This window comes from Platalea leucorodia, assembly GCF_965183815.1.
Source record: "Platalea leucorodia genome assembly, chromosome: 9".
Taxonomy (NCBI): domain Eukaryota; kingdom Metazoa; phylum Chordata; class Aves; order Pelecaniformes; family Threskiornithidae; genus Platalea; species Platalea leucorodia.
Window position 1 is genome coordinate 19,453,059 of NC_138831.1, and position 24,557 is coordinate 19,477,615.

The window sequence follows — 24,557 nt, forward strand, 5'->3', positions numbered from 1 at the left end:
CTAAATGGAACTTTAAAGTTGACTTCTGAAAAGGAACTTCGCCTTTTCACCCAAAAATGGAAAACTCCAGAGAAGCAAGAAAAATTAAACAGTCAGAAGAGACAACTGTTTCTTAGATGGTATAAACTGACCCACTTAGAGAATTATAATTACTCAATACACTCTGGCCACACCATTTTAAGCAATAGCTGATTGCCAGTCTCATCTCACATGAACATGACTTTTATAAGCTACCACTACCCTACACAACATTCGTTAATAGTCCAGTTCCTCTGACATACCACAGAGTCCATCTTCTATCACGAATAGGTTTTCAGATTTTCCTGCTCACGTATTTCGTAAAGTCGTAATACACTCCATAGAATTACTACATGACAGAAAAGGGTGATTTTAGCCTTTTCTTAGAAAGCACTTCCAAAAAAAAAAATCAGTAAGGCAAATATTTGCCTCCTCTTAGGGAAGCCTATTCTGGGAAACCCCATTTGTCATGAACACTGTGAGCCAACACTGCAGGAGGGCCAGCACTCAGAGAAACAGTCAAGAAGAAAACAGATTAAAATCTGGAAAATAGGGGGAAAAGCACACATCTCCCACTGGAAGAGCACCCTCGTCATCCTTCTGTTCACAGATCCATTGCGACCCCCGACACCAAGCAAAAGCAAGCTCTGACCCTGGTGCTGGCCATTACTAAGGACTGGGTACACAGCAGACACTTCCACAGAGACTTCCCAGTCCTTGCCGCTAGCTAAGTTTAAGACCTGAAAAAAAATCTCATATGGAAAGCTTTAAATATAAACTAAAGGGACATGAGTTACTCCACAGTAATTACACTGTGTGTATTCCCAACTCATTTTTAATTACCGATGTTCAAGTTCATACCTACAGCGAGATGCAGCTTCTCTTTCCTGTGTGCTCCCACACAGACCACCGCTACACTGGATTGTTGGGTAAAAATCTAATTTATCCTAATCCAACTGTCAGGCCGTAACAGATGTTCCCCTACTGAAGATCAGATGTGCAGGGTGGGAACGACGCTAGCTTCAAAGGCCAGGAAGAGCAAACCCCTAAGGGAGGTGTTACCCCCGAACAGGATTAGCTGGGAGGTATTAAACACACCATGTTTGATCCTGCATCTTGCCTCACTGGAGCCAAGTGACACATTAAATGGAACCAATGCTATGGAATATTAGTGTATAAATAGTTTACACAGCCCTTGTATTTTCAGATGGTCGAATTCCAAAAAGTAGGTCGACTGAAATGTGCTCATCAGACATACGTATCAAACACTTGAAAAAAGAACCACGGCATTTCTTTCACCGAAGTCAAAGGGCAAGGACAGTATTTCATACCACTTCTTTCCCTTCCTCATTTAGTGGGTGAGTAAACACTGCAAACATCCAGGCCCTCTTCAAATTTATGAACATTCACCCAACTTCCCACTAAAAAACAAAAAAACCCACCCCAAAACAAAAACCGCTCTGTGGAAACAGCCTGAGACTAGCAAGTCAAGAGAATCCAGTTTCCAAAAATTGACCTTTTAAAAAAAAAAAGTTTTAGCTGTTCTAAATCTCTCTTTTCAAAACTCCAGCATGTCATGCAAGGCTAGGAACACCAGATGTCACCAAAGGACAGACGGTTACTACTTACTGTAGGACGTCACCGCAATTAAATGACAAAAATATCTTCAGACAGATTTCGCAGTGTAACAGCTACTTACTTTGTCTCAACTTTATTCGAAACTTAACAAAAAACAAAGTACAGGTCTAGACTGCTATTTTTCAAAGCTGATAATCAAAGACAGATTTGCATTTCTGATTAATAACTGTACTAGCATTTTTTGGCAATCCATTTCCTGGTAAGCTGTGCAGATAGTTCTCTGTGTCTATAAATAATCTTCTGAAGTGTGATGAGATATCAGAAGATATAATTAAGCCATCACTTAAAGAAAATTAACAGCAGGCACTTGGTAAGCTGAGGTTGAAACACACACAAAACTTAATTAGCAATCAGCCTAAAACCCAGAAGTACATGTTGCAACCCATACCCCCCAGTCTATAAGCTAGCAGCAAATCTCAGTTAAAGCCCCTGAGCTAAGCACTGGTAACAGCTGCTGACAAAGGTATGCCAACAAAAACAAACAAGGTGTTCATGTGGTAGTGCGAAGGTCCATGAGCAAATACTTCAGGAAAAGAGAACAAAGTTATTTAAGGGTAAGAGGAATGCCCTTTGTAAGATGATAAACCTACATAAAAGTAAATCTGCCTGTCTTCTAAAAAGCAATACCCTCAAATACATCAATAAAAAATGAGATCTTGCTGTACCAGACATGTAAATGGCATGGGTTTGCCACAGGAATTAGTGAAATAGCATATGAACTGAGTACAAAAGAAAATTGTCCACTGGCAGTTACAGTCACCAGCACTGGTAGTTTCAGGCCTTCACTAATACATACATATTTTCTGGCATAACACAAAGCAAATGCAAACCAAAGGATTCATTGATTTTAACAAAGCTGTACAGACATACGTGCAACATCAAACCTAATTGTTCAACTCTTTTATAGCAAAATAAATTAAAAATGTGTTTTAATTGAAATGCTTCACAAACTTTACTGATGACACAGACATAAGTAACAGCGTAGTTACTTATACATTATATATACTTAATACTACTCACCATAAGCCACCGGGGTTAGCTTTAAGACAGTATGCAGTGGGCACTTCAGGTAAGGCAGTTGTTCTGAGAAATTGAACAACAAATTACATATGAAATACAGATTACAAAAACACTTGGCTTTTCTATTATGCTACAGGTCAACCACTTAGAAGTCTCCTTTTATCTGACAGTTTATGTTTTCTTCCCTAGCATTGCTATTCAAACAGCTGCAGAAAAACAAACATTACAGCCTTTCAGGTAAGAAGCAGCTCAAATAAAAATCACCTATGAAGTAACACGGGTAGGTCAAATACAAAAAACTTACACTTGCGTACTTGCCTAGTACAACCACCCTCTGACAATAAAGGAAATTGTTATAATTCACTGTTTGGAACTTTAATCAGTAAATTTTAAAAAAATAGACCATATGTAATGTACCAAGGAAGACTTACCTGCAGGCTTGTCAAGAAAATATGCAAGCAAACAGCGCATGACAGCTTGGTGACATATGACAAGCACGTTTTCCTGCCTTTCAAGTTCCATAATTACCGGCTCCAGTCTCTGAACAAGATCTTCATAGGACTGGGTGGGGAGGAGAAATACACAGCACATTAAAAAGGGAAAATTCTTTGAACAGTATATGTATATACAGTGGATCTCACTTTCATATTACTCATCTTCTAAATGTCATATTAGTGCACAAATACTGTAGTAATAATTTTCCTTAAATTAAGAACACAGTCCAGGTCTTCCAGACTATCAAAGAGCATACATGTAACAAAATATAGCTCCCTCACGGAAAAGCTTTATTAAATTAGTTGCTATGATCAAGAATTTCCACAAAATCCCTAGACTTTAATTCACAGCATCTGCAAATGTACAGGTTAAGTCTTGCACATTATTTTCCATACCTCATCTTCAAAAGCACCTCCCTTCCAAGCAAAAATCTGGGAAGCCCAGCCTACAGCCAGCATACAAACAGTTCACAAAGCCTGACTTGTTCAGGCTGCCCTTTGAAAACAAACTATGGCCTTTGATGAACTGGCCTGGTGATGGCAGCCACCACCCCATCAAAAGTCACAAAGAAGGGAGGCAAACTTCTCTTGCAACCTGTCCTGCACCGCATGCGTGCAGTGCATCTGCTGCTGCAGGTAAACAGCAGGGTTTCCCCAGGTGCGTGCTTAAGTTAATTTTCACATGCACAGTAAAGACGATACTTCCAAAATGTGTCATGCCCAGCACATGCAGAGAACACAGCACATCACCCAACAGGGCAGGGAGTGACCACAGCCGAAAGCCTTCGCCCCGGTCCCAAGGCAGGTGTCCAAGGGTGCCCGGTGTGAAAGTGGCACTGCTGATTCAGACCCTGGCAAGAGAAACCCGGTGGTCTCCAGCCAGGCTGTGCAAACCCCTGGACCGTTACAGAGAAACTGCCTTTGACAAACGACTGAGATCAACTAATCACCCCAAAGCGATGAGGCAGTTTGAAATGTTTGTCACCATCCTACAGGATGGCATCAGTCTGAAAAACAAACACTGCTTGTTCAAATGGATCAGGAGAACTTTGCAGCTTAATGACTGCCTCATTAGTAAGACAGGGGTCACACTGGCAAGAACACCGCTCTTATCACAAGCTGCTCCTAGCACAATGATTATTACTCTTGACCACTGAGGAAAGAAGACCTCAGAGCTCTGCTCCCTAACGGCACAAACAGAGGAGCAGCTGGTCCCATTACTCCTCCGCCCTGCTGCCCCCAACCCTAAGCCTTTAGCACCCACAGACAGCCCGTGTGACCATCTGGTAACTGCTGCGCTCGAATGGGTTTGCCTTGGAAAAGCTGTCAGCAAGTCCTTTTCCCAGAGGCAAGGAGTTTATTAAAGCGAAAGACCAACGTGGCTACAGATTTCCCTAGCATTTCAGCCACAACTGCATGCAAAACAACCGTTATCTACAGAAAGAATGAACAGAAAAAGGCGATCTGGGCAGTACGTTTGCATGTGCACTAGTTTGAAGCCTTGCATTCTTCCTGCTTTCTCACTGCAGGACCAGCACAGAAACGATGCCCACAAGATCAAAGCTCTCAATTGTTTTTCTAAATCCATTGTTTTATTTTTCAAGCCCTGAAATCAAATTAAATGGTCTGGGCTCAATCCTTGCAAGCTCCTATGTGCTCTCCCCTGGAGAAAGGAACTACCTTTTTATTAATTTTAAAATTTATTTTCTCCTTCCTAAAGCCAGCACGCATGTATTCAAGACGACAATGAAGCCCTTCACCTTAAGAGAGAAAAAATAGCATACCTCTCCTTTAGGGTATCTGTATCTGTATTTGTCTTGGTCTCTCAGTGCAAATTCAAGCGGATAATTTTCCTGTATTTCTTCATATGTCATTTCTTCACACACTCCCTATAGGTAATAAAAATAATTTAAAAGCATGTATTTCCAGCAGTGCAAAAAGCAGATATCATTCTTAAATAAAACCATATATGAATAACCTTTAACAATTGTATTTTGCCACTCTGACACTTAAAAGACAAAATTGTCACACACGATGAACAGGACGCTCAGCTGGACTCAGATGTGGTTAGAAGGAATCATTAAATCCCTATAGAAGTGAAGTTACATATATGGGCAAGCAAGGTCACATTTTATCGATTGCACCTGCTTATATATCTTACAGGTGCAGTTGGAAAGTGCCAGCTAGCAACCCCCACCTACCAAAAATTTTACAGCATTGTGGCTTCTACAGGGGAATATTTTACTGGGAAAGACAAACCAAGACTAAATTAATTATGGCAAAATTTAATAAAACATTTAGCCTTGTTAACAGGAATTAATGACAATTTTTCCAGCCTCTAGAACCAGCTTAATTAACTTTCTATCCCATCAAAGGCATACCATTACAAAATTAAGTACTTCCTTCATCCCTAGCAAACAAAGCAACTTATTAGACATTTAGAAAAGAAGAACTTACTGCATCTATCTCATTCAAAACCTTCCACTGCTCATAAGGCACTCCCAAGGCTTCAGCAGTCTGAATTGTCCTTTTCATCTGGCTGGTCCAAACTTTCAGATCTTTGATATTTTGCTCATTAATAAATTGTGCCAAGCTTTTGGCAAACTGAAAGAAAAACCATGAGACACTGGATGAGGGCTCAGAGACACCCCACTGTATTCGGTTTGGAACACACAGGCCCTAGCCTCTGTAAACTCATTATAACTTTTCCAAAAGGCTCTGTCAAAGTTTTTGCTAAGAAATACAACACATTCTGTTAAGCCAAGAGGGACAGGAGAGGGAAGGAAAGGAGTACAAGTTTTCTGCAGTTCCTATCTTTACCTCCAGGAATTTTCCTCTCAGCTTTAACTTGTGAACCTTCCCAATTATCCAAGTCAGGCTTTTACAAAAATCCAGTTAAAAAATAAAGCCCTCTTGAAAACTGCTTTTTGCTGTAGGATAAAAAGGAATTTCAACCAATAGAATGGCAGACAGATAAAAGAGCACATACCAAATCACAGCACATAAAGTGTGTCCATCCAGTTTCCACCATCCACATATGCAACTAAAAAAATCCTTCTTAAACATGTTAAGAGGAGAAGGGTGTAGAGGAAGAAAGCTGTAATTACATGGCACAAACTACACATATGCATAGATACACAGAAAACCCAGTCACACTTGTTCAGGAGGTACGTACTTCTTTCCCCCTGACAGACAGTCCAGGATCTCCTCCTATTCTCCCTTTCAGATTGAGTTCACTCTCTCCATGTCGACAGAGGTAGATTGACCGAGGAGTCACATGGATATTCATGAGGTAGTAGACAATCCGGCTCTGAATGTGATCCATTACTCTGTTCACAAGGTAACTCCTTCCGACATCCATAATTTTAATATAAGAAAGATCCCTTTCACAAGCAAACAGAAAAAATACGTGAGATTCCACATAGTTTGTATTAGCATGTACCACAATCTTCCCACCCTCTCTCTCCTAATAAAACAAAGGAGCAACAAGTCAAAGCAGCAAGCAATCCCACAGTTGCCCATGGAGTATGCATTAGTCCCAAGAAACAACGCAATACTCCAAACGTACAGGATGACCTCTATTTCTTTGACATGTAAGGCGCTCACATCACTTTCTTTTCTGTTCCCTTTACTTGCACTTTTTCTCTCAAATCCAGATCCTACTCTTGGAAAAATACAGCCCTCCCACTGAAAGGAAGATTCAGTGGAATCATTCAAGTGCAGTAGCTTCAATAAGATATCCAGGTATTTTACCATACTAGATATTTTACTCCAGTTTACACTTTCCCCACAGCAAGTATTTGTCTGATTGCACCCAGGGGCCAAAAGGCACAGTCACTATTTATCCATCTCAGTTAACCCTTCCAGAAAAACTACAGCATCAGAAGGACCAGGGACTAGCCTGAAGCAAGACATTTTCTCAACCACTCTGTCAACAGCTATTTATTACCAGTACTGTAATTTACCCCACCACTACCTTCTCTCAGCATCGGACAGGTTATAATTTCAGTTTTCACTGCTAATCCTTTCTTGCCTGAGCTACAATTTCAGACAAGCATCTAGTTTAAAGGAGGAAAAAAGTTTAATAAGCTGAAAATAGCCACTATTGGTTTCTAGTGATACGTTTGAGACATCACACTGCAATAAAACAAGAAAACTTATAATAAAACCAAATGGAGGTGATAAGAAACAAGCATCATCACCTCATCTCTGATAGCGTTCTTTGGAGTTAATCATTACTATTTCACCCAGGCATAACCATTAGGTCCATCACAGAAATTACATGCATGAACTGATCTGACTGAACCAGCTTCACACTGCTTACACTCAATTACATTAAAAAGCAGCTCAGCTTTCTCTATGGCACTGGTCCTGAAACAAACCAGGAGCACCTGGTATGAGTGCAGCTCAAAATCCCACACTGAAATCCTGGACTGCAGCAAGAGAAACAGGGCTCCTCCTCACGTGGTTCATCCCTACCTTACTTTCAAGTGTCAAAAGTGAATGAAAAACAGATAAATGCTTTGGCATGAGGGCAAATAATCTAGCTAAGAAAGTTTGTCACAGCCCTGTATCTGCAGGATGATTTGCAAGCACAAATAAATAACTTTAGAAGTCACATTTTTAAGACTGATGTGATCAAAATTCATCTTAGCCATGTCAACAAATGAAGTTATGCTTACAAATCACTCAGGTCTCCTCTACATACTAAAAAAAAAACAAATAACAACCAACCACTACAGCAAGTCTGGAATGATTTCTAAATGCTGGTTCTATCCCAGAAGAATCATACCATTCCCCAAGTGGGAAAATCAAAAAGAATATTGTCCCACAGTAGACTCGTTAGCCAATTTTCCTCAAGCAAGCAAGTTTCCAGGCTACACCCCCAGAGTCAACTCTCTCTAATTTGCCAAAGGAAAGAGAGCTCAAGCCATTAAAAAAACACGACTAGAAAGCCCTAATCCCCAATACAAGATGCTCCATCCCCTAAGGAAACATCTTAAAATAACTCAGTTGTCATCACAGCATTATTTCATCACTTACTTGTCAAGAGTTTCATCTAACGTCTCATACGAGTTCTTGTAGCACTCTATTCTTTTCATGAAGTCTTCTGTTGCTTCATCATTACTACAATCAACATAGTCAGGACTACCCAGCTTCACTTGCTGTTTAAAATAAAAACAGGAGAGTAGTACTTAAGTTTCTTTCCCTTTTTTATGGAAGTTTAAAGAAATAGGAAGGGGGAGAACACAACACAGACCTATTTTCTGGAAGTTAATTAAAATACACGTAAAGCAAAAAGAGCTATTCTTCATAGAATTAAACTTCTGAATTAGTAAACACATGGACAGGAAAATAAAAGTGTCCCATTAACAGGAGTTAATGATTTTTGCTATTGGAAGTTCTTATAATGCACTTCTAGAAATACTGAGCTACTTTAAACCTCTATACTTAAAGCAGTTAAAGCAAACTTTCCTATACTCACCACAATGTTTGCAGCGATGACCTCTGGATCTACACATACTGACTCAACAAAAAAAGTCTTCAGTCCAAACGGGAAGTCACATGCACAGAAGGAAGAAGGAAGACGCATTAAAATGCCTCTGAAGACTCACACACACAAGCAGCATGCTGCCAACTTCTATGCTAACCCCTTTTTAACAGGGCCATGCATTAAACTTTTCTCCATTTACTCAGAAGGTTTCTGCAGACCCTCTCATCAGAAATTGTTGGCTTACGATTCCCTGAACCATCATGCTCTATACTCTTTTCCCCAACACTGCTTATCAGTGGAAAAATTTTGCAGTGAGAAAAATTTAGGATGGCAGAGGAAGAATAAATGCAGAGGATGCAAGTTCAGCCACACAGACAGTAGCTAATGCTTCTGAAATAATAATTTAGAAGCCTTTCAACTAATGGAGTAGCCTCACTTAAAAAGATGTTTGTGTTTTGCTGTCTCAAAGGTTTATGGAGACCCAAGTTTAGAAGAAATGAAGGATTACTGGAGAACAGCTAAATGCAAAACAACCCCGGACAGAAGGCAGAAAGCCACAGAATGTTTTTTGTTTGTACAGAACTAACACAGAATTCCCTATGTGTTTCTGCAGCAAAAATCTGAACTGCACTAAGAACCGTATTTTAAATAGTTCTTGCTGACAGTACACTCAGAACTACAGGTCCAGGATGACAGAATTGAAGCCACAGCATAAAAGAGATTAGCTCTAAACAGTACAAACATTAAAAATGAGAAAAATGAGGATTGGGTGACTTTTAATCACAAACAATGCTTGAGAACACAAAACGCACTATTGACTAAACACCTAGGAAGGATGTGGCTCGTGCTAATGCACTTAACTCTGAGTACAGATAAAGGCAAAACCATCACTGCCTTCCTTGTCCAGGCATTAGCTCAAAACTCCTTTGCTTTTGACTCACCTTATATCCATTTTCTTCACCAAATTTGTAAATAGTTTCTCTACGTTCTCGAGTTGTGTTTGTAGCATCAAAGACCTAGGAATAATTACAGGGGCAGAGAGAGAGAGGAATTAAAAAAGCATCATAGCCTGTGAAAAGCACTGTGCTAGTAACAACAAAAATAAGGGTTCAAAGTCCCTCAACGTGAAGGAAAGCAATGAAAACGCTTCCCCTTCCCTCTACCCCGCTACCTCAACACGCTCAACAGGAAAACAAAAGACACTCCTACTTTACACACATGATTTTCTAAATACTAAAAAAGAGTAATATTTTGAAAGCACTACTAGCAGAACACTGTATTTGGAAGAAGCAACCACAATTTAAGCCTAACACATACTACAGGACAGAATCTTCCTCCTGGCCTGTAGCAGCATTAAATACTAATGCATAGTTTTTTAGTGAACTTACACTACACAAAAAAGATGCTGCAATCAATGTGCTAATCAAAATGTGAGTGCAAAACTTTTAAAGGGCAGATCTGCAAGACTTGTAAATCCTGCCCATGAACTACAAGATATATGCAGTCATTTTTCTAAGCACTTACGTTTAGCTCTGAACACACCAGTGTTTTACCAAAGCATGAAGTTTGCCGAAGTATAAAGTTTACCTCCTGTCCCCAGCAGAACTTATAATTATAGTTAATAGTTTTCCCCGATTAATGAAAACACCAAATAGTTGTGTCAGTAGTCTTAAGAAAAACGACGTTACGCCAGTTAATGTGAATATGCAACATCACTAGTTGAACTGCTGATGTTTTGCATCCCATTATTAAATACTCAGATATGCAGCAATTTACTTTGAGTTTCTCTTTCTCTCTTCAGAGATTTCTCATGTCAGTAACACAACCACCAAGCAAAACCCGGGATGCTTTTTCAGTAAGTCTTTACCTTTCACTTGAAACACTAGACTATCAAATAGAAACCCAAGTGCAACCAAAACAACAGATGTGTTTAATAGTACATTATATAATGCAGAGAGAAGGGGGACATTTTTCTTAGTGTTACCCTCTCCTCAGTTAACCTCTCAAATCACAAATGTGGTTGCTCAATATGGCATCATCACCCTGAACTTAAGTGCTCCTTCCACTGCAGCAACAAGGCAGATCTAACATACAGCTCCCAAAGAAAAAAAAAAAAAATCTGATATACTGAAGAGATATTGAAATTATTCAGGCTGCATATTATCCAGCAGACACACACTGTCTTGCAGGGAAGCATCTCATGAATGTGTCTTCAACAAGAAACTTACGGCCACATGCCCGTTTTCTTCACTGAGGTACTGTCGGACGTCATTCAGCGCTGCTAAGGCACACTGTCTTAAAAATGAAAGAGAGTAAAACTCAAATGCTAGTTAAAGTCGTTTTATTAATGCATTTGTGCATTGTGATCAAAGTGCCCTGCAAATGTTACATGATCTCTCTCAAAACCACATATTTTTTAATCAGCCCCTCCCCCAAAGCATGGGAAAAAACAACTGAAGTCAACCAAGCTATACTAAGGAAATGTAGTCACAGCCATCTGCCTGAAAAAAAGACCAGTCCAGTGCTCCTCTGGGCAACGGATACAACTATACATCACCACAGAATACCCATCAACTTTGCTGACCAGGATAAACTTTCACTGATATAAAGTAACATCACTGAATCACCCCTGCAACTGTATTCTTGTCCCAATTACCTATTCATAGATATTTGCTTCTTCATTTGATTCTCAAAAAAGGGAAAAAATGAATCAACTCAAGGCTTTTTATCTTGTGGCCCTAAGTTCAAGTGAATAGACAACTATTTTTCAGTAATCTACTTCTTCGCTTTTGAACTCTTGTGTAAAAATTGCTTATGTCAAAAAAATCTGTTAATACAGAGAGTAAAACAAAGTTAGCACCTAGTATTAGGGAGAGAGGTGAAAGTAACATCCCATTGTAGTCACCAATCCAATATAATTAGTACTGGAGACAGTTGAAGCTCCCTCTTCCTCTGACCTTCTCCTTCTTCTCTTTCTTCTAAAGGTCTTTCCTCTACATTAAAGTACAGGCTCTTCCCAAGCAAGCGGGGAGTCTCAAGTGCTCCCTCTGCGCAAGGACGTTCACGCTGGTGCTCACCTTGCTTTGCATAGCATTAGCAAAACATGGCAATTTTCAAGGCAGTGCATTGATCGACTGCACGAAGCACCTCCATGGTGGCCAAAAAGATGTCTCAGGGAGAGAATAATAGTGTTTCATTCCCGCTCGTTTGAATGGATGACAAATACATTCAAAGCACTCCAGGCAAAAAATTCCAGTATGCAAACCAAAAAGAAAAGCAGTTATGAGGGTTTTTTGCTTCTTTATGATCCACACTAAAGCTCTAAAATGTTGTTTTAGGAATTAGACAGCAGAAAGAGCCACACCTATTAGCTGATACCTTACAAAAAGGTAAGAAAAATAATAACTATTTGTTAAAACTGCTTCGTTTTGAGTGAAAATATCCTGGAATATCTGCAGGAATAACAACAGTCACAGCCTACTGAAAGGTGAAAAGGAATCAAGTATTTACCTTCTCTGCATTTTTGATGCTTGAAATGAAGCAATCAAGAAAAAAATATCCCAAATTTTAAGCAGCCTAAACAAATCACTTTTCTACCTCTAGAATTTCTTTTCCTTGTCATTTCATACTGCAGTCTCTTAAGGGTCTTCTTGAGCATACAAAAATGCAACTTAAAGCAGTCTTTAAGAGCAAATTACACAGGGTACCATTTTAATACAATTAACATTGTGTAGCCAAACACATTCAAAACTTACTTCCTGATTTTCAAGCCTTCTTCATTGTCAGGCAGGAAGAATTCAAAAGATTTATACTTTTTCACCAAATCTCGACGATACTGACCAACATTAAATTCTGCCAAGAAGAAATCAGTATTAGTGGGAACTAACGGTATTCAGATAAAAAGAACAAAAGTTATGACAGCTTTGAAACCAAACTACCTGCAAGGATAACATAATTTATCATGTACAAAGTCAACATATCATCCTATTTCATGTGTTTTGGGGGGTTGGTTTGTTTGTTTTTAAATACAAAACCAACAAATAATCATGGAAGTGGCAAAAGAACATTTGAGCTGTAGGCAGCTTCAATGGAGTCACTTGACCATATTGCTGTGCCTCTGCCCGCCAGTTTGCCTGAACAACAAAAAGAAATTCTTCTCCTCCTTTGCAGGGGTGGTTGAAAGTCTATTTCAGTAGTCTACAAAGGACTACTAATAACCTAGCTTTTTCTTCTGTGTAGATATGCAGTGAAATAATTTTATGACAGCACCTCCCAAAACTTTCAGCTCTTATTTAAGCAAGGAAGAGTTCTAAATAGGACTAACCAATCTTGCTTTTGAGAAACAAAACTTAAAATTCAAATTGTGGAAACATTTTTTTCAGAACTCTGCTCAAATATTTCTATTCCTTAAGGATCAGTACATACTATTTCAGAACCCCATTCCATTTATTTTAAAAAATGCTTAAGTTACTAAAAAAAAAAAAGAAAACAACAACACATAAAAAAAAAAAAATCTGCATAAGTACTGAACATAATCTTACTGTGGTCTCTTAACAGTGGCCAAAGAAAACTACTCCTTATCTGGGCAAAGGTCTATAAGGTCTATGGCCATACACATGTCACAACATCAGATATGGGATTATGGGGCAAGGCAGTTCTGTTTTGCCACACACCAGAAAATTACACTGCACCCTAACAAACTTCATTCGACAGCTCTGAAAGTAGGTCTCTGAAGTGCAATTAATGTTTAACTTGTTTCTGACCTATAGGTTTTCTCTGCTGAACTGCAAAGCATTTTTTGTAACATTAGATCAAGCTGAAGTATTCTGTTTGAGACGCTGCCAAGGTGTAACTACTTACCAGACTTCATTTCTGGAAAGAGGAAAAGAAGAAATAGACACAATTTCTGAGTTGTAATTAAGAAAAAAAGACATAGGATAAGAGAGCTCAACCATAAGCTGCTGTATATAGATTGCAGTTGGGATGGGGGGCAGAGGATAAGGAAAAGTTTTGTTTTAATTCAACAATGTTGATGTAATTTTTTGTGGTCTTAATGAGCACTGGCCATATTGGCTACATGAAAAGGTGGCTCCTTGCAAGAAAAACAGAAGATGCAAGAAGTTCAGATGGCCAGTGTTGTCAGGCAATAGCACTTTAAAAATCAAAAATTATTAATTTCTTAAGAAATAATAGTTACTGCAAGAGAGTCACGCACAGCAAAGGAAAAAGTGCTATCTAGTGGGACAATCTTTAGCCCCTATTATCAGCACCCACCCCTGTGGAACAGTTTCACAAAGCTAACTGGTATCACAATTACCACACAGCCAGAACTATTCAAAAAAGCTTCCCAAAGTTCAGTATCTAAAAACCACACTGCAACACAATTCTATTCTATTCAGGCACCTAATTGACCTCATTTCCTTCAAAAAGCCCAGACAAAAGTCCTCTGTATTTTTAACCATTTCACATTCTAAATGACGGAGGATTTTGGAAGGAACAAAACACAGAACTGATGGCTGAAATGATTCAACTAGTGTCAACCCTGAGCTATTTACCTCCACCTTCTGTTCTTGAACTCTCCAGCTTGCCTAATGTATGTTAAGTGAAATGATGTCATTTATCTTTTTCTCTGGTTTACATAACCTTATAATTTTAACCATCTGTCTCTGAGAATAAGATCACTTACTACATTAAGCACACACTAATTTTAAGACATTAATAGCCAAAGGATAACAGCTATTAGGGCTACTCGATACTTCTCACGTATTGATTCAGTCCCAATCAACTGGAGGCATTAGGCAACGTATCATCTATTCCCTCAGTCAGTGAGGTATTTTAGATTGATTTCAGCTTCCGTAAAATTGCAGCACTGATGACACAAACAACAGGAAGGGTCTGTGGTCTTCCAAGAAAATCCCAAGTCACCCTTTCTAACAAAGACAAACCATAACCAGCAACCTAGGATGGAAGCTCATATAGCAACTTCATGTTGTATATGAGCAACTTTACATAAAATCAGGCAGCAATATTGTAACTATTTTTATTGAGCACAGGCACATCTATTTTCTGATGTGCTGCTCACAGTAGCCTATGAAACTTTTCCTATAACTGAAGCAGACCACCCCTACCTATTGTACTGTATTCGAGATACATTCATCCAAGCATGAGCCAGATGTGGACAGCATCTTGTTTGTTGTCCAATACTGAATTTCTGCTTTTCAAAGTTCACATAGTAGAACGCTCAACACAATGATATATATACATAACAGATCTACATACATGTATATTATACACTTTATCAGCTTGGATATAGGCTAATGTATTTAGATTGTTATTCCGCTTCAACCTAATGGATAAAACTGAAGTCCCTAAATATCTGATACTGCTCATCAGAAGGGTGATCCTGTGTGAAAACAGTCAAAACTTAGGTGATAATTTAAATCCTGTAAACTTCCATACTCCAACAATATAACGTATCCTCCATAACATCTCATCTAAAAAAACACATTAGACGAGTTTCTAAGACCTTAAGAAAACATCAACTCCAAAATCTATAGCCTAGAATCCAAAGGCAGTTTAAATATAGGCCAGCACTCTTAATCTTGATTTCTTAGAGCTGCTAGGAAATACATCTCTGAATTTCCAGCCAGAAGTCTACACTTGAGTATGATGAAATATGTTTAATGTTATTTTAATGATTAACTAGTCATAACTATAAAGGTACCGTTACTGCACCAGACACAGAATCACAGAACACTAAAACTACCTTTTTCTTCTACAGAGATAGAGGAGAAGGCAGGGGAGACGGCTGCTCAGAACCTCCTATGGACTTAGGCCTTTTTTACTTGTCAATCTGGGCCCGCAAGATACCACAGCAGCTCAGCAATGAGGTAGGACAGACAGGTCCTTGGCATGGCCAATCTGAGCTGTCATTTCCCACCCAAAACACACATATAATCCTTAAGACAATGATAACAAGTGGCTGCTTCAGGTCCTTGGGGTCTTAATATTCAAAGAGCTGTAACTCATTCCACAAATGCAGTTAAAGTATTACACAGAGAATTACACATTGCACCAAGTTCACAGAGGGAAAAAAAAAAAAAAAAAAAAAGGAGAAGTCAAAATTTTAAGCCAGAAGATTTTTTTTTACAATCTTCGCTTGTAAACGAGATTCCCTTTCACCCACACAAAGAAAAGGGAAGGAAAAGAAAGAAAGGAAAAAAAAAAAAAAAAAAAAGACAGCTGAAGAACCAAACTGTCATGGGACAAGTGCAAAAAGTTGATTTAGGCACCTGGCAGAACAAGGAGGTAAAAGAACAGTCACTGGAATTTGATTAATTACCATCTAAACAGAACAGAGAGCCTGTATGTGGTATTGCTTAAAAATAAGTTAACAAAGCAGAAGCATTTTAAGTAGTCAAACTGGGCAATGAAATTACTGGGAATTAAATTTATAGAACACCTAACATCAGCCCTGTCCTTCTGATGTAAACAAAAATAAATCCATCACCTTTTGTAGGCACACCAATCCAATTTAAATAGCGTGTCAGCTTCTTTGAGATGTAGGTTTTTCCTCTTGCTGGGAGACCCACCATGACAATCAGAGTCGGGCAATTGGTCATACATACTGAAACAGAAAAACAGAAAACTAGGATTTACCATTAACATTCCCACAAAACAAAGGGTTATATTGTGGTGGAAAACTACAATCCATGTGCTCTCTGAGGAAGTGACCATTCAAGCAGCTCATGCACTGTGTCTCACTATTTCAGGGAGTTTCTTCAGGAGTACGGTGGACCTAACCAGGTTTCTTATGCTGTGCTGAATTTTGGAAGGGCAAATCAGTGATACTGCAACGCTGGACACACGAGTTCGATACAGGCAGAAGACAAGAAACAAAAAGGACACTGACATCTTATGTCCCTATGTACTCAGTTCAGTGCTTGCATTGAAAGGAAACGGCAAGGTGTACACAATTTTCAGGTAATTTTTAAATCTTTAAGACAAGGCCTCAACACTGCTCAACCTTTTCTTGGTTTTGAGCGAAACAAGCATGACAGATGCAGCTTAATACATTATAGTATGACATGGTACTCACTATTTATTATTTCTCCTTTAAATATTATTAACACAAAACCCTCTCTTGAAACAGAGCTCATTTTGACTGTTCTTCGATGGTTACTAGTAATAAAGCACAAGTATTCTACACAATCAAGTACAATAATCTGATATACAGATACACGTACAGAAATACTCTTAATCAAAGGCAGAGTGTTTAATTAAAAAAAACACTGTAGGAAGTTAAAGTTATATGTATAAACTGAAAACCTTGAGGCATTTCCTTTCAAATGACAAGTTTTTGAACATTTTAATGGCACAAAACTATGGATACCTTGCATGAATCTATCACAGCTACAAGGAACTGCCTAAAAAGAAAGAAGATATTAAAGTGGCACAAAGATATCACCATCTCCCTCCATCCTCAATTTCAAAGGGAATTAATTTCTACACAATCCACATGTGCATCAGTTTCCTCAGTGCCTTGACAGAAGAGGAGTCAATTCTCTCCAAAAGACTAAATCTCAGTGTTATGCCGTAAGGCATAACTAAACTGTTGTACAAGCACTGTGGTTGCCCAAGATTCCCAAAGCCTGGATTGACAAAGTCCCATCCCACAAAGTCACTTGCACGAGTCTGGCACGGATATTCCACATAGTAAACTCATCAAAAAAGAACAAACAGATTAGCAAAGACAGATGCACTTTGTTAAAACGCACACTGAAAAGGAAAAAAAAAAAACCACCCAAACAAATGCATTAAAAATAAACCACTTTTCATGAGAGAGAGCAGGCAAAACCACACCTAATCTCAAACCCATGAAACAGTCTACTACTCCATGTAATGTATAGGGAACTGAATGCAAACCAAAACGGATCCATCCAAACATGTCCTTGTCTCCAGGACACTAATAAAAGCTCTCAGAATAAGCTCCTCTGTGCAGAAGCCTATAAACAAGGAGGATAGTATTTTCTTGTCTCTTTTCCTCTTTGTCCTAAGTTCAGGCCTGTGAACCCCAACTCCAACAGGAGGAAGGCAGGCTCAGGAGAAACAAAGTCTATGAAGTGTAAAGAGTACAGTGCTTACTAAGCTTCACAGCTTTGCTTCTGGTTTTAAGGACAATAAAATATTGAGATGAGAAAAATCCCTGAGCCCCTAGAAATTTTAGGAGAAGACACTGTTCTTCAAAGCCAATTTTAAAGGTTCTTCATCTGAAACATCCAGCTTGAGCTTTAAATAATTTTCCAGTGTAAGCAGTGAAATAAGAGTTGTAAAAACAAAGACAAACCAGGATCTGTAGAGAAAGGCTCTGTACACTGCCTCAGCTCCACTTGCTCTGCAAGGAACCCATGCTAAGCGAAACACGCTTTTCTACCCATCCTGAACAGAATTTACCAACATTATACCTAGATCATCTCAGTTTTCTTTTTTTCCCCCCTGGCATGAACCATACAAATTTAGCCTTCTCACAGAATATTTGTCTTTTGGTAATGTAACGATAAACCTATACTGGAGCAAAACTCCATTTTGCAAAACTAAGGGCTAGGAAGCTACCATGAAGAAATGTGCAACCTGCTTAAATGGTTGCTTCACAGACTACACCGACGCATGCTCTCTAAGATAAGTCCTACTGCCAACATCGGTTTGCAATAGATCAAACAACATGCAAGAGGGACATCTCCTCCACTGCCAAGCAGTCAGCATGTAAGTCTGGCATAACGTGCATTTTCACACCAATTTCCTCAAAGTACGTACAAAAACTAGCAAACTTGCCTTTATTACAGCCCTATGCATACAGTTTGACATGCATGCCTAACCTGTTATTCTGATCACTCCGTGCACCGCTATTTAGTGTATGATCATACAGCAGAAACCAAGCGAATTACCTGCTGATCCCAATCAAACAAGTTGCAATCCTATTCTGATTAGGTGCCAGGCTGACCCAAGAGTGCTTTTCTTCTTTAAAAGCAGATGCCAGTAAAACGGATGCCCTGTACACCAGAAGGAGGAATACCCCTGATTCCAATGATCTTAAATACTCTGCTTTTACATAATGCCGTAGTCCTGTGAACACCACTACACAGAACATGGTGCTCTGTCATATACCACCCGTTAGTGCTTGTCTTCAGCAAGAGGATGCCAGTTCACAATCTAAAATTCAGGACACTAAAAATGTTTGGTGTTTTGGTTTAGATGGCCAACAGTGGTTGTGGCCTAATACCATTTACGCAGGTAGCACTTTGTGACAAGCGCACTGATGCATTCGGAGGTAGAAGTCAAAGGCATATTTGGTGGCCAAAACAGCAGATGGTAACAGCTAAATGACAGGACTGAAAACAAAGGGACACAAAGCAACTATTTTATTTTTTCTATACCTCAGTGTAGCATTCTCAACAACGCACATTAAGACTCAGCACAGCAAACACAGGGTTTTGTTTTCTTCCTTACAATCCTGTATCATTAACAAAGCTTAATTTTGCTCATTAGTTCAGTAAAAAAGTCAAGACTAAACCAAAATGCAAAGTTCTAAGGATGTATCAAATACTCAGAAGTTAAAAATAATTTCTTTCACTGAACCACAACTTTCTCAACACAATGTTGCCAATACTCACTGCAAGTGGGGAGGAACATGCATTCCAATGACAGTATTTAAAATCATAGAATTGTTTAGGTTGGAAAAGACCTTTACGATCATCAAGTCCAACCATTAACCTAGCACTGCCAAGTCCACCACTAAACCATGTCCCTAAGCACCACATCTACCCATCTTTTAAATACCTCCAGGGATGGGGACTCAACCACTTCCCTGGGCAGCCTCTTCCAGTGCCTGACTACCCTTTCGGTGAAGAAGTTTTTCTTAGTTTCCAATCTAAACCTCCCCTGGCACAACTTGAGGCCATTTCCTCTTGTCCTGTCACTTGTTACTTGGGAGAAGAGGCCGACCCCCTCCTCGCTACAACCTCCTTTCAGGTAGTTGTAGAGAGCAATAAGGTCTCCCCTCAGCCTCCTCTTCTCCAGACTAAACAACCCCAGCTCCCTCAGCTGCTCCTCATAGGACTTGTGCGTTCTTTGGACACGCTCCAGCACCTCGATGTCCTTCTTGTAGTGAGGGGCCCAAAACTGAACACAGTACTCGAGGTGCAGCCTCACCAGTGCCGAGTACAGGGGCACTATCGCCTCCCTGGTCCTGCTGGCCACACTATTTCTGATACAGGCCAGGATGCTGTTGGCCTTCCTGGCCACCTGGGCACACTCCCGTCTCATACTCAGCCAGCTGTTGACCAACACCCCCAGGTCCTTTTCCTCCAGGCAGCTCTCCAGCCACTCCTCCCCCAGCCTGTAGCGTTGCATGGGGTTGTTCTGACCCAAGTGCAGGACCCAGCACTTGGCCTTGCTGAACCTCATACAGCTGGCCTCGGCCCATGGATCCAGCCTGTCCAGATCCCTCTGTAGGGCCTTATGTCAGTGTCTCAAGACTTACACCTTCCTTTGAAGAAATGTAAGCAATTTTGACATGAGGATGTAGACTGATAAAAAAACTAAACAAAACACAAGTTACACATATCTAACTCCTGGAATAAAAAAGCCTCTTTAGTTTAATATTTTCCCAATGACACAACGCTCAATTTCCCTTTTCACAGCACCTCACCATAATTCATTTTATATGAAAAACAATTTGCAGCATAAAAGCAGTTATATAGTTGCAAGTTGCAGAGCTAAGGCAGATTCCTAAGCACAGCTTTCTTTCAATTCCTTATCGCTGGATTGTTGGGTTTGGCTCTAGAAAGGTCTCTACACAATCTAGTCTCGAGAAAAGAAACTTGTTTTTTAATACCACTTCATATATGTAACTCCAAAGGGTTTCCGACAGCCCCAACCTGTGGATGTGCTATCAACCCTAATTTTGCTAGAGGAACATACGCATTCAGAACAGCAAAACAAAACTTATAGGGTTGTATGCCACCATTTACTAAAGATGCTCTACAACTTTACTCATTTTTTTTTCTTTAAAATAGATGTTTGTAATGTATGCATGTAAGTTTGCATGTTTATAAACAGCAGCATCAAAAAGAAATTTATGTTGCATCCCCTCGCTTACAGGGAACACACAAATACACAAAAAGATGTCCAAAATACCCATCAGTGAAGGAAAATGGCCAAGTGATGAAGCACATTAAAAGCAAGTATTGCAATTTGAGCAAAGTCATTATCCCAGTTAAAAAATTCTTACACACTACTGAACAAAACAGCAAGTTGCAGGTCAGAGTAAAATTATGACTGCCTACCCTTCTGAAGTTTACAACTTAACAGTCAAGGACAGAGGAAACTATGTGCTCATTTCTTGCCTCTTAGACTCTACTGTGAAATAATGCAAGATGGAGAAGGTGGTTGTGAAACAGAACTGGGACACTGAACAGCCTAGATCAGCTGTGCAGCATTTCATCAGCCCTCAAAACTCACGTGATCTTGTGAAATCAGAGACAAGAGTTGGTATTTTTCAAGCTCAACTACTACCTAACATTATCAGCTGTCCCTTCCTTTCACCCAAAACGAGATTTTGTTTTTTCCTTATCTGTGTTAAATTTTTAAGTCAATTTTTAAGGTCAGATGCTTTTTGTATCAAGCTGCTACAGTAAGCCATCTGAAGTTTACAAAGGATTCTTGCTGCTTCTGTGGCCTTCAACCCAAGGCCTGTTCTCTAAAACCACTGTACTATTTAGAGGCTCATAAACAAATATCTTTAACTATAAGCCAACACAACCACCCTTCCACATAAGGTTAGCCCTGCATGTTTTCCCCTATCACTTATCCAATTTAACTATTGCTAATCCATTTTTTCCTGTTGATCAATGATGAGAGTTGGTCACCCTTCTTCGCATCCCACAGGGACGAGTTCCCCATCCTGCTGCTCTGCCTGAAGAACATCCTGCTCCTATAACTGAAGAAGTCCATCATCTTCTAATTTGTCTCTCTTCTTTTTGTCCGCATCACCAGTTTCTAACATCACCTTGGTACAAGGGATTCGGAATTCGTATTTGTCCTCTAGCTAGCTTCGTGCCACCAGCTGCTCCTAGCAGCTCTGCCATCCACTTGCTCGGGGTTACCATTTGCTTCCTACAGCTTTGATGCCAACAGCAATGGCCTCACCATACATCTTGATCCTCAGGCTACAGCTGGGTGTTGTCCTTACCTCATTCGCTCTCTCCATCTGCAGTTCCTAGGGTTGGGACTACAAATACACATGAGCAGCGTGAGCTCAAAGGGTAGAGTTGTTTAGAGTAAAAATAATCTTCATTTGATACTTTTTTTATTTTTTTGGACCTGATGTACAAACAGCAAATAAAAATTATTAGAATGACCGAATTCCAGCAGCTTTACAGAGACAAAGCCATTAACTGTAGTACAGGGGGAAAAAAATGTTTAACCACAGGAAGTTCACTATTTATCTCTCACTCTCTAAACATCCTCTGCTAGGCTCTCAAAACAACTTTCACTATGGCATACTTGGCTATTTATTTTTTATGTCCATGTTTGTAGCCCACTGCTTGATTCACAGAGCTTGAAGCGATGTGACATCCGATGCCAAGAGTAGCTTTAGCGCAACCTATTTACAGACAAAACCTTTCACAACAGACCACAAAAGGTAAGTGGCAGTTATTAATAAAAACGTGCACTTCTACTGCCTCCAAGTCTTACTTTGGAAGGTCACTTAGAACAGTTACCTTTGTGTCACTGGTCTCACCAGCTGTAAAAGCTCAGTCTGCTCAGTAGGCTGCATGTGGCCAGAACTCCTCCTTGAAGGCCTCGTGATGCACAGACTAAAAGGACTAGCTCTTCAAAGCCCCATGACAGCTAAACCCTGGCACAGCTACCCAGATTTCTTCTTCCCCAGATAATTACAGTTGCTACAACTCTTAGAAAATCACACTAAAACCAGCTAACGCATCTAAGTCCCTCTGAAGATGGATCTGCGGAGCCCTCAACTGGAAGTGTGCACAATTCTGCTCACCCACCTGCTAGAAAGATAAAGTAAGACTAAAAGTAGTGCAGATAAAGGTCATCAGCATGAACGAGGAAATAAAAAAACCCAACCAAAGCAGACTGAAAGAGTTCATCTTGCTTAGCCTAGAAATTCAGAAGATGTCAGACTGACTAGCTTCACTGCTTCCACTGGAAAGCTACTCTTGAGGACAAGAAATCCACTTCCAACTTGAGCTTGTATTTTTTCAACAGTAATGTTTAACGGTTACCTGTAAAAGCAGAGAACTGAAACTGCCTGGGCAGTCCATCCTGAGCTGCCCCAGCACAGCTACAGGGCCCGCAGGTCACGCTGCCTCATCAGAGCATGGGGTGATGCATGATACATGGAAATCTGAGGATAAAGGACTCTGTAGCCCCCTTGCATGGGAAAAATTACAAAGTGTTCTCAGTTTGCTGAAAGAAGATAGATGGTTTTATCAAGGAAGAGTAAGTTCTGCTCTTCTCTAGGCTGTTTGTAATTCTTCTGTATCTCAAATGACTGTAGACATATTATGTGTATACTGCAAAAGCAAATGCATGCAAAAGCAAAAGAATTTAAAAAAAATATTTCCAAATATGTTGGGTGTTTTTTGGTTTTGGTGTTTTGTTTTTTTTTAGGAAAAAGGTTTCTCAATTATAAGGGGTCTTGGGCATCAAAAATTCTAGAATCCTACGAAATACACGACAGATATGTAAAATAATTTTTTAAAGTTAGTTTATAGTTAAGAGAAGCTAAATAATTCTGCCAAGACTCTGTATGTCACCAGATTACACGTGACCAATATGCAATTTTGTTCTTGTGGGATTTTTGTAAAACAGTGTCTGTGTCAAAGGTATAACAAATGTTATTTTGCTTGGAAAAGAAATGCCACATTAAGGCCAAAATGAAGCATTCTCCTTAGCGCGTTTACGAAAGCAATTATACACGCTTTCTGACTTTTTTCCTATTTCAGCATTCATCTCCTTTTAACACCTACTATTTTTCAGATGCTGGAGTAATTCGGTTCACACAGAAACGTACGCCTGCTTCCTAGCAAAAACCAAGAAAGTTTGGGCTCTTTTTTTCTAGCGAGGGCTGGACCAGAGCACCACCAGAGCCGAGGCAGCAGCCCATGGACGCCTGCCATACCAGCAGAGACCTCAGCTCTTTCTGTCAGCTCAGCCTCTTTGCATGACAAATAAAAACAATTCCACACGACAAAGCCCCTTTTGTCCGCAAAACTGCCGTGTACTGAACCTCAGTTATTTAAGTAAGGAGAAAAAAAAAAAAAGAAAGAAAGAAAGAAAGAAAAAAAACGGCGAGGCAAAGTTTGTTAATAAACTATGGTTTACAATTGCCACAGCCAAAGCCTTTAGAGGCTGATGACTTGGTTGGCTGCACCTCAAAATAAGGAAAGCCATTAACTCATACAACAGATGGCCTGATACAGCCTTGGCCTTAAAAGAAAAAAACAAAAATACAGTGACATTTTTAGGCCTCTCTTCAGAAGAATATAGTGAATATAAACGCTCCTTGGAACCAGAGCGCTTAAAAGAAAAAAAAAAAACAACCACAACCAACAAAAGCAACCAGAAAAGATACTCTTCCCAGCCAAGCTTCGCTGCCTTCCGTTGGGCACAGATCCAGCAGCTTCGGGGTTTTCTGCCTTCCCCGGCGTTTCAGGCCATCCTCCACGGGGGATGGCGACCGCCTCACCCAGCGGACCCAGCGTCCCCGGCACAGCAGCCCCGGGACGGGGGAACCCCTCAACGAGCCCTCCGCACCACAGGCGAGGCAGGAGGCGCGGTAAAGCCAGGCACAGGGCTGGGCGATC

General features: G+C 39.9%; 1 protein-coding gene across 18 annotated transcripts in view; it reads right to left on the minus strand.

The window, feature by feature from the left end:
* The window catches only part of LOC309595399 (6-phosphofructo-2-kinase/fructose-2,6-bisphosphatase 4-like), a 64,671-nt gene that overhangs the window by 24,702 nt on the left and 15,412 nt on the right, over nt 1-24,557 (minus strand). For 15 of the 18 annotated variants that reach the window (XR_014229230.1, XR_014229231.1, XR_014229232.1 and 12 more), the window contains exons 2-13: nt 16,175-16,291; nt 12,420-12,516; nt 11,742-11,834; nt 10,893-10,959; nt 9,606-9,680; nt 8,656-8,712; nt 8,214-8,335; nt 6,346-6,553; nt 5,628-5,774; nt 4,955-5,059; nt 3,108-3,237; nt 2,677-2,739 (exon numbers count right to left, since the gene is read on the minus strand). Coding sequence is in view for 7 of the 18 variants with exons in the window: in XM_082322286.1 (XP_082178412.1) it covers nt 2,677-2,739; nt 3,108-3,237; nt 4,955-5,059; nt 5,628-5,774; nt 6,346-6,553; nt 8,214-8,335; nt 8,656-8,712; nt 9,606-9,680; nt 10,893-10,959; nt 11,742-11,834; nt 12,420-12,516; nt 16,175-16,291 (1,281 nt within the window). In the remaining 11 variants the exon portion in view is untranslated. Of the gene's footprint in view, nt 1-2,676; nt 2,740-3,107; nt 3,238-4,954; nt 5,060-5,627; nt 5,775-6,345; nt 6,554-8,213; nt 8,336-8,655; nt 8,713-9,605; nt 9,681-10,892; nt 10,960-11,741; nt 11,923-12,419; nt 12,517-16,174; nt 16,292-24,557 lie in introns of those variants that run through there. The other 3 variants (XM_082322290.1, XM_082322291.1, XM_082322292.1) reach the window with 2 other exon arrangements.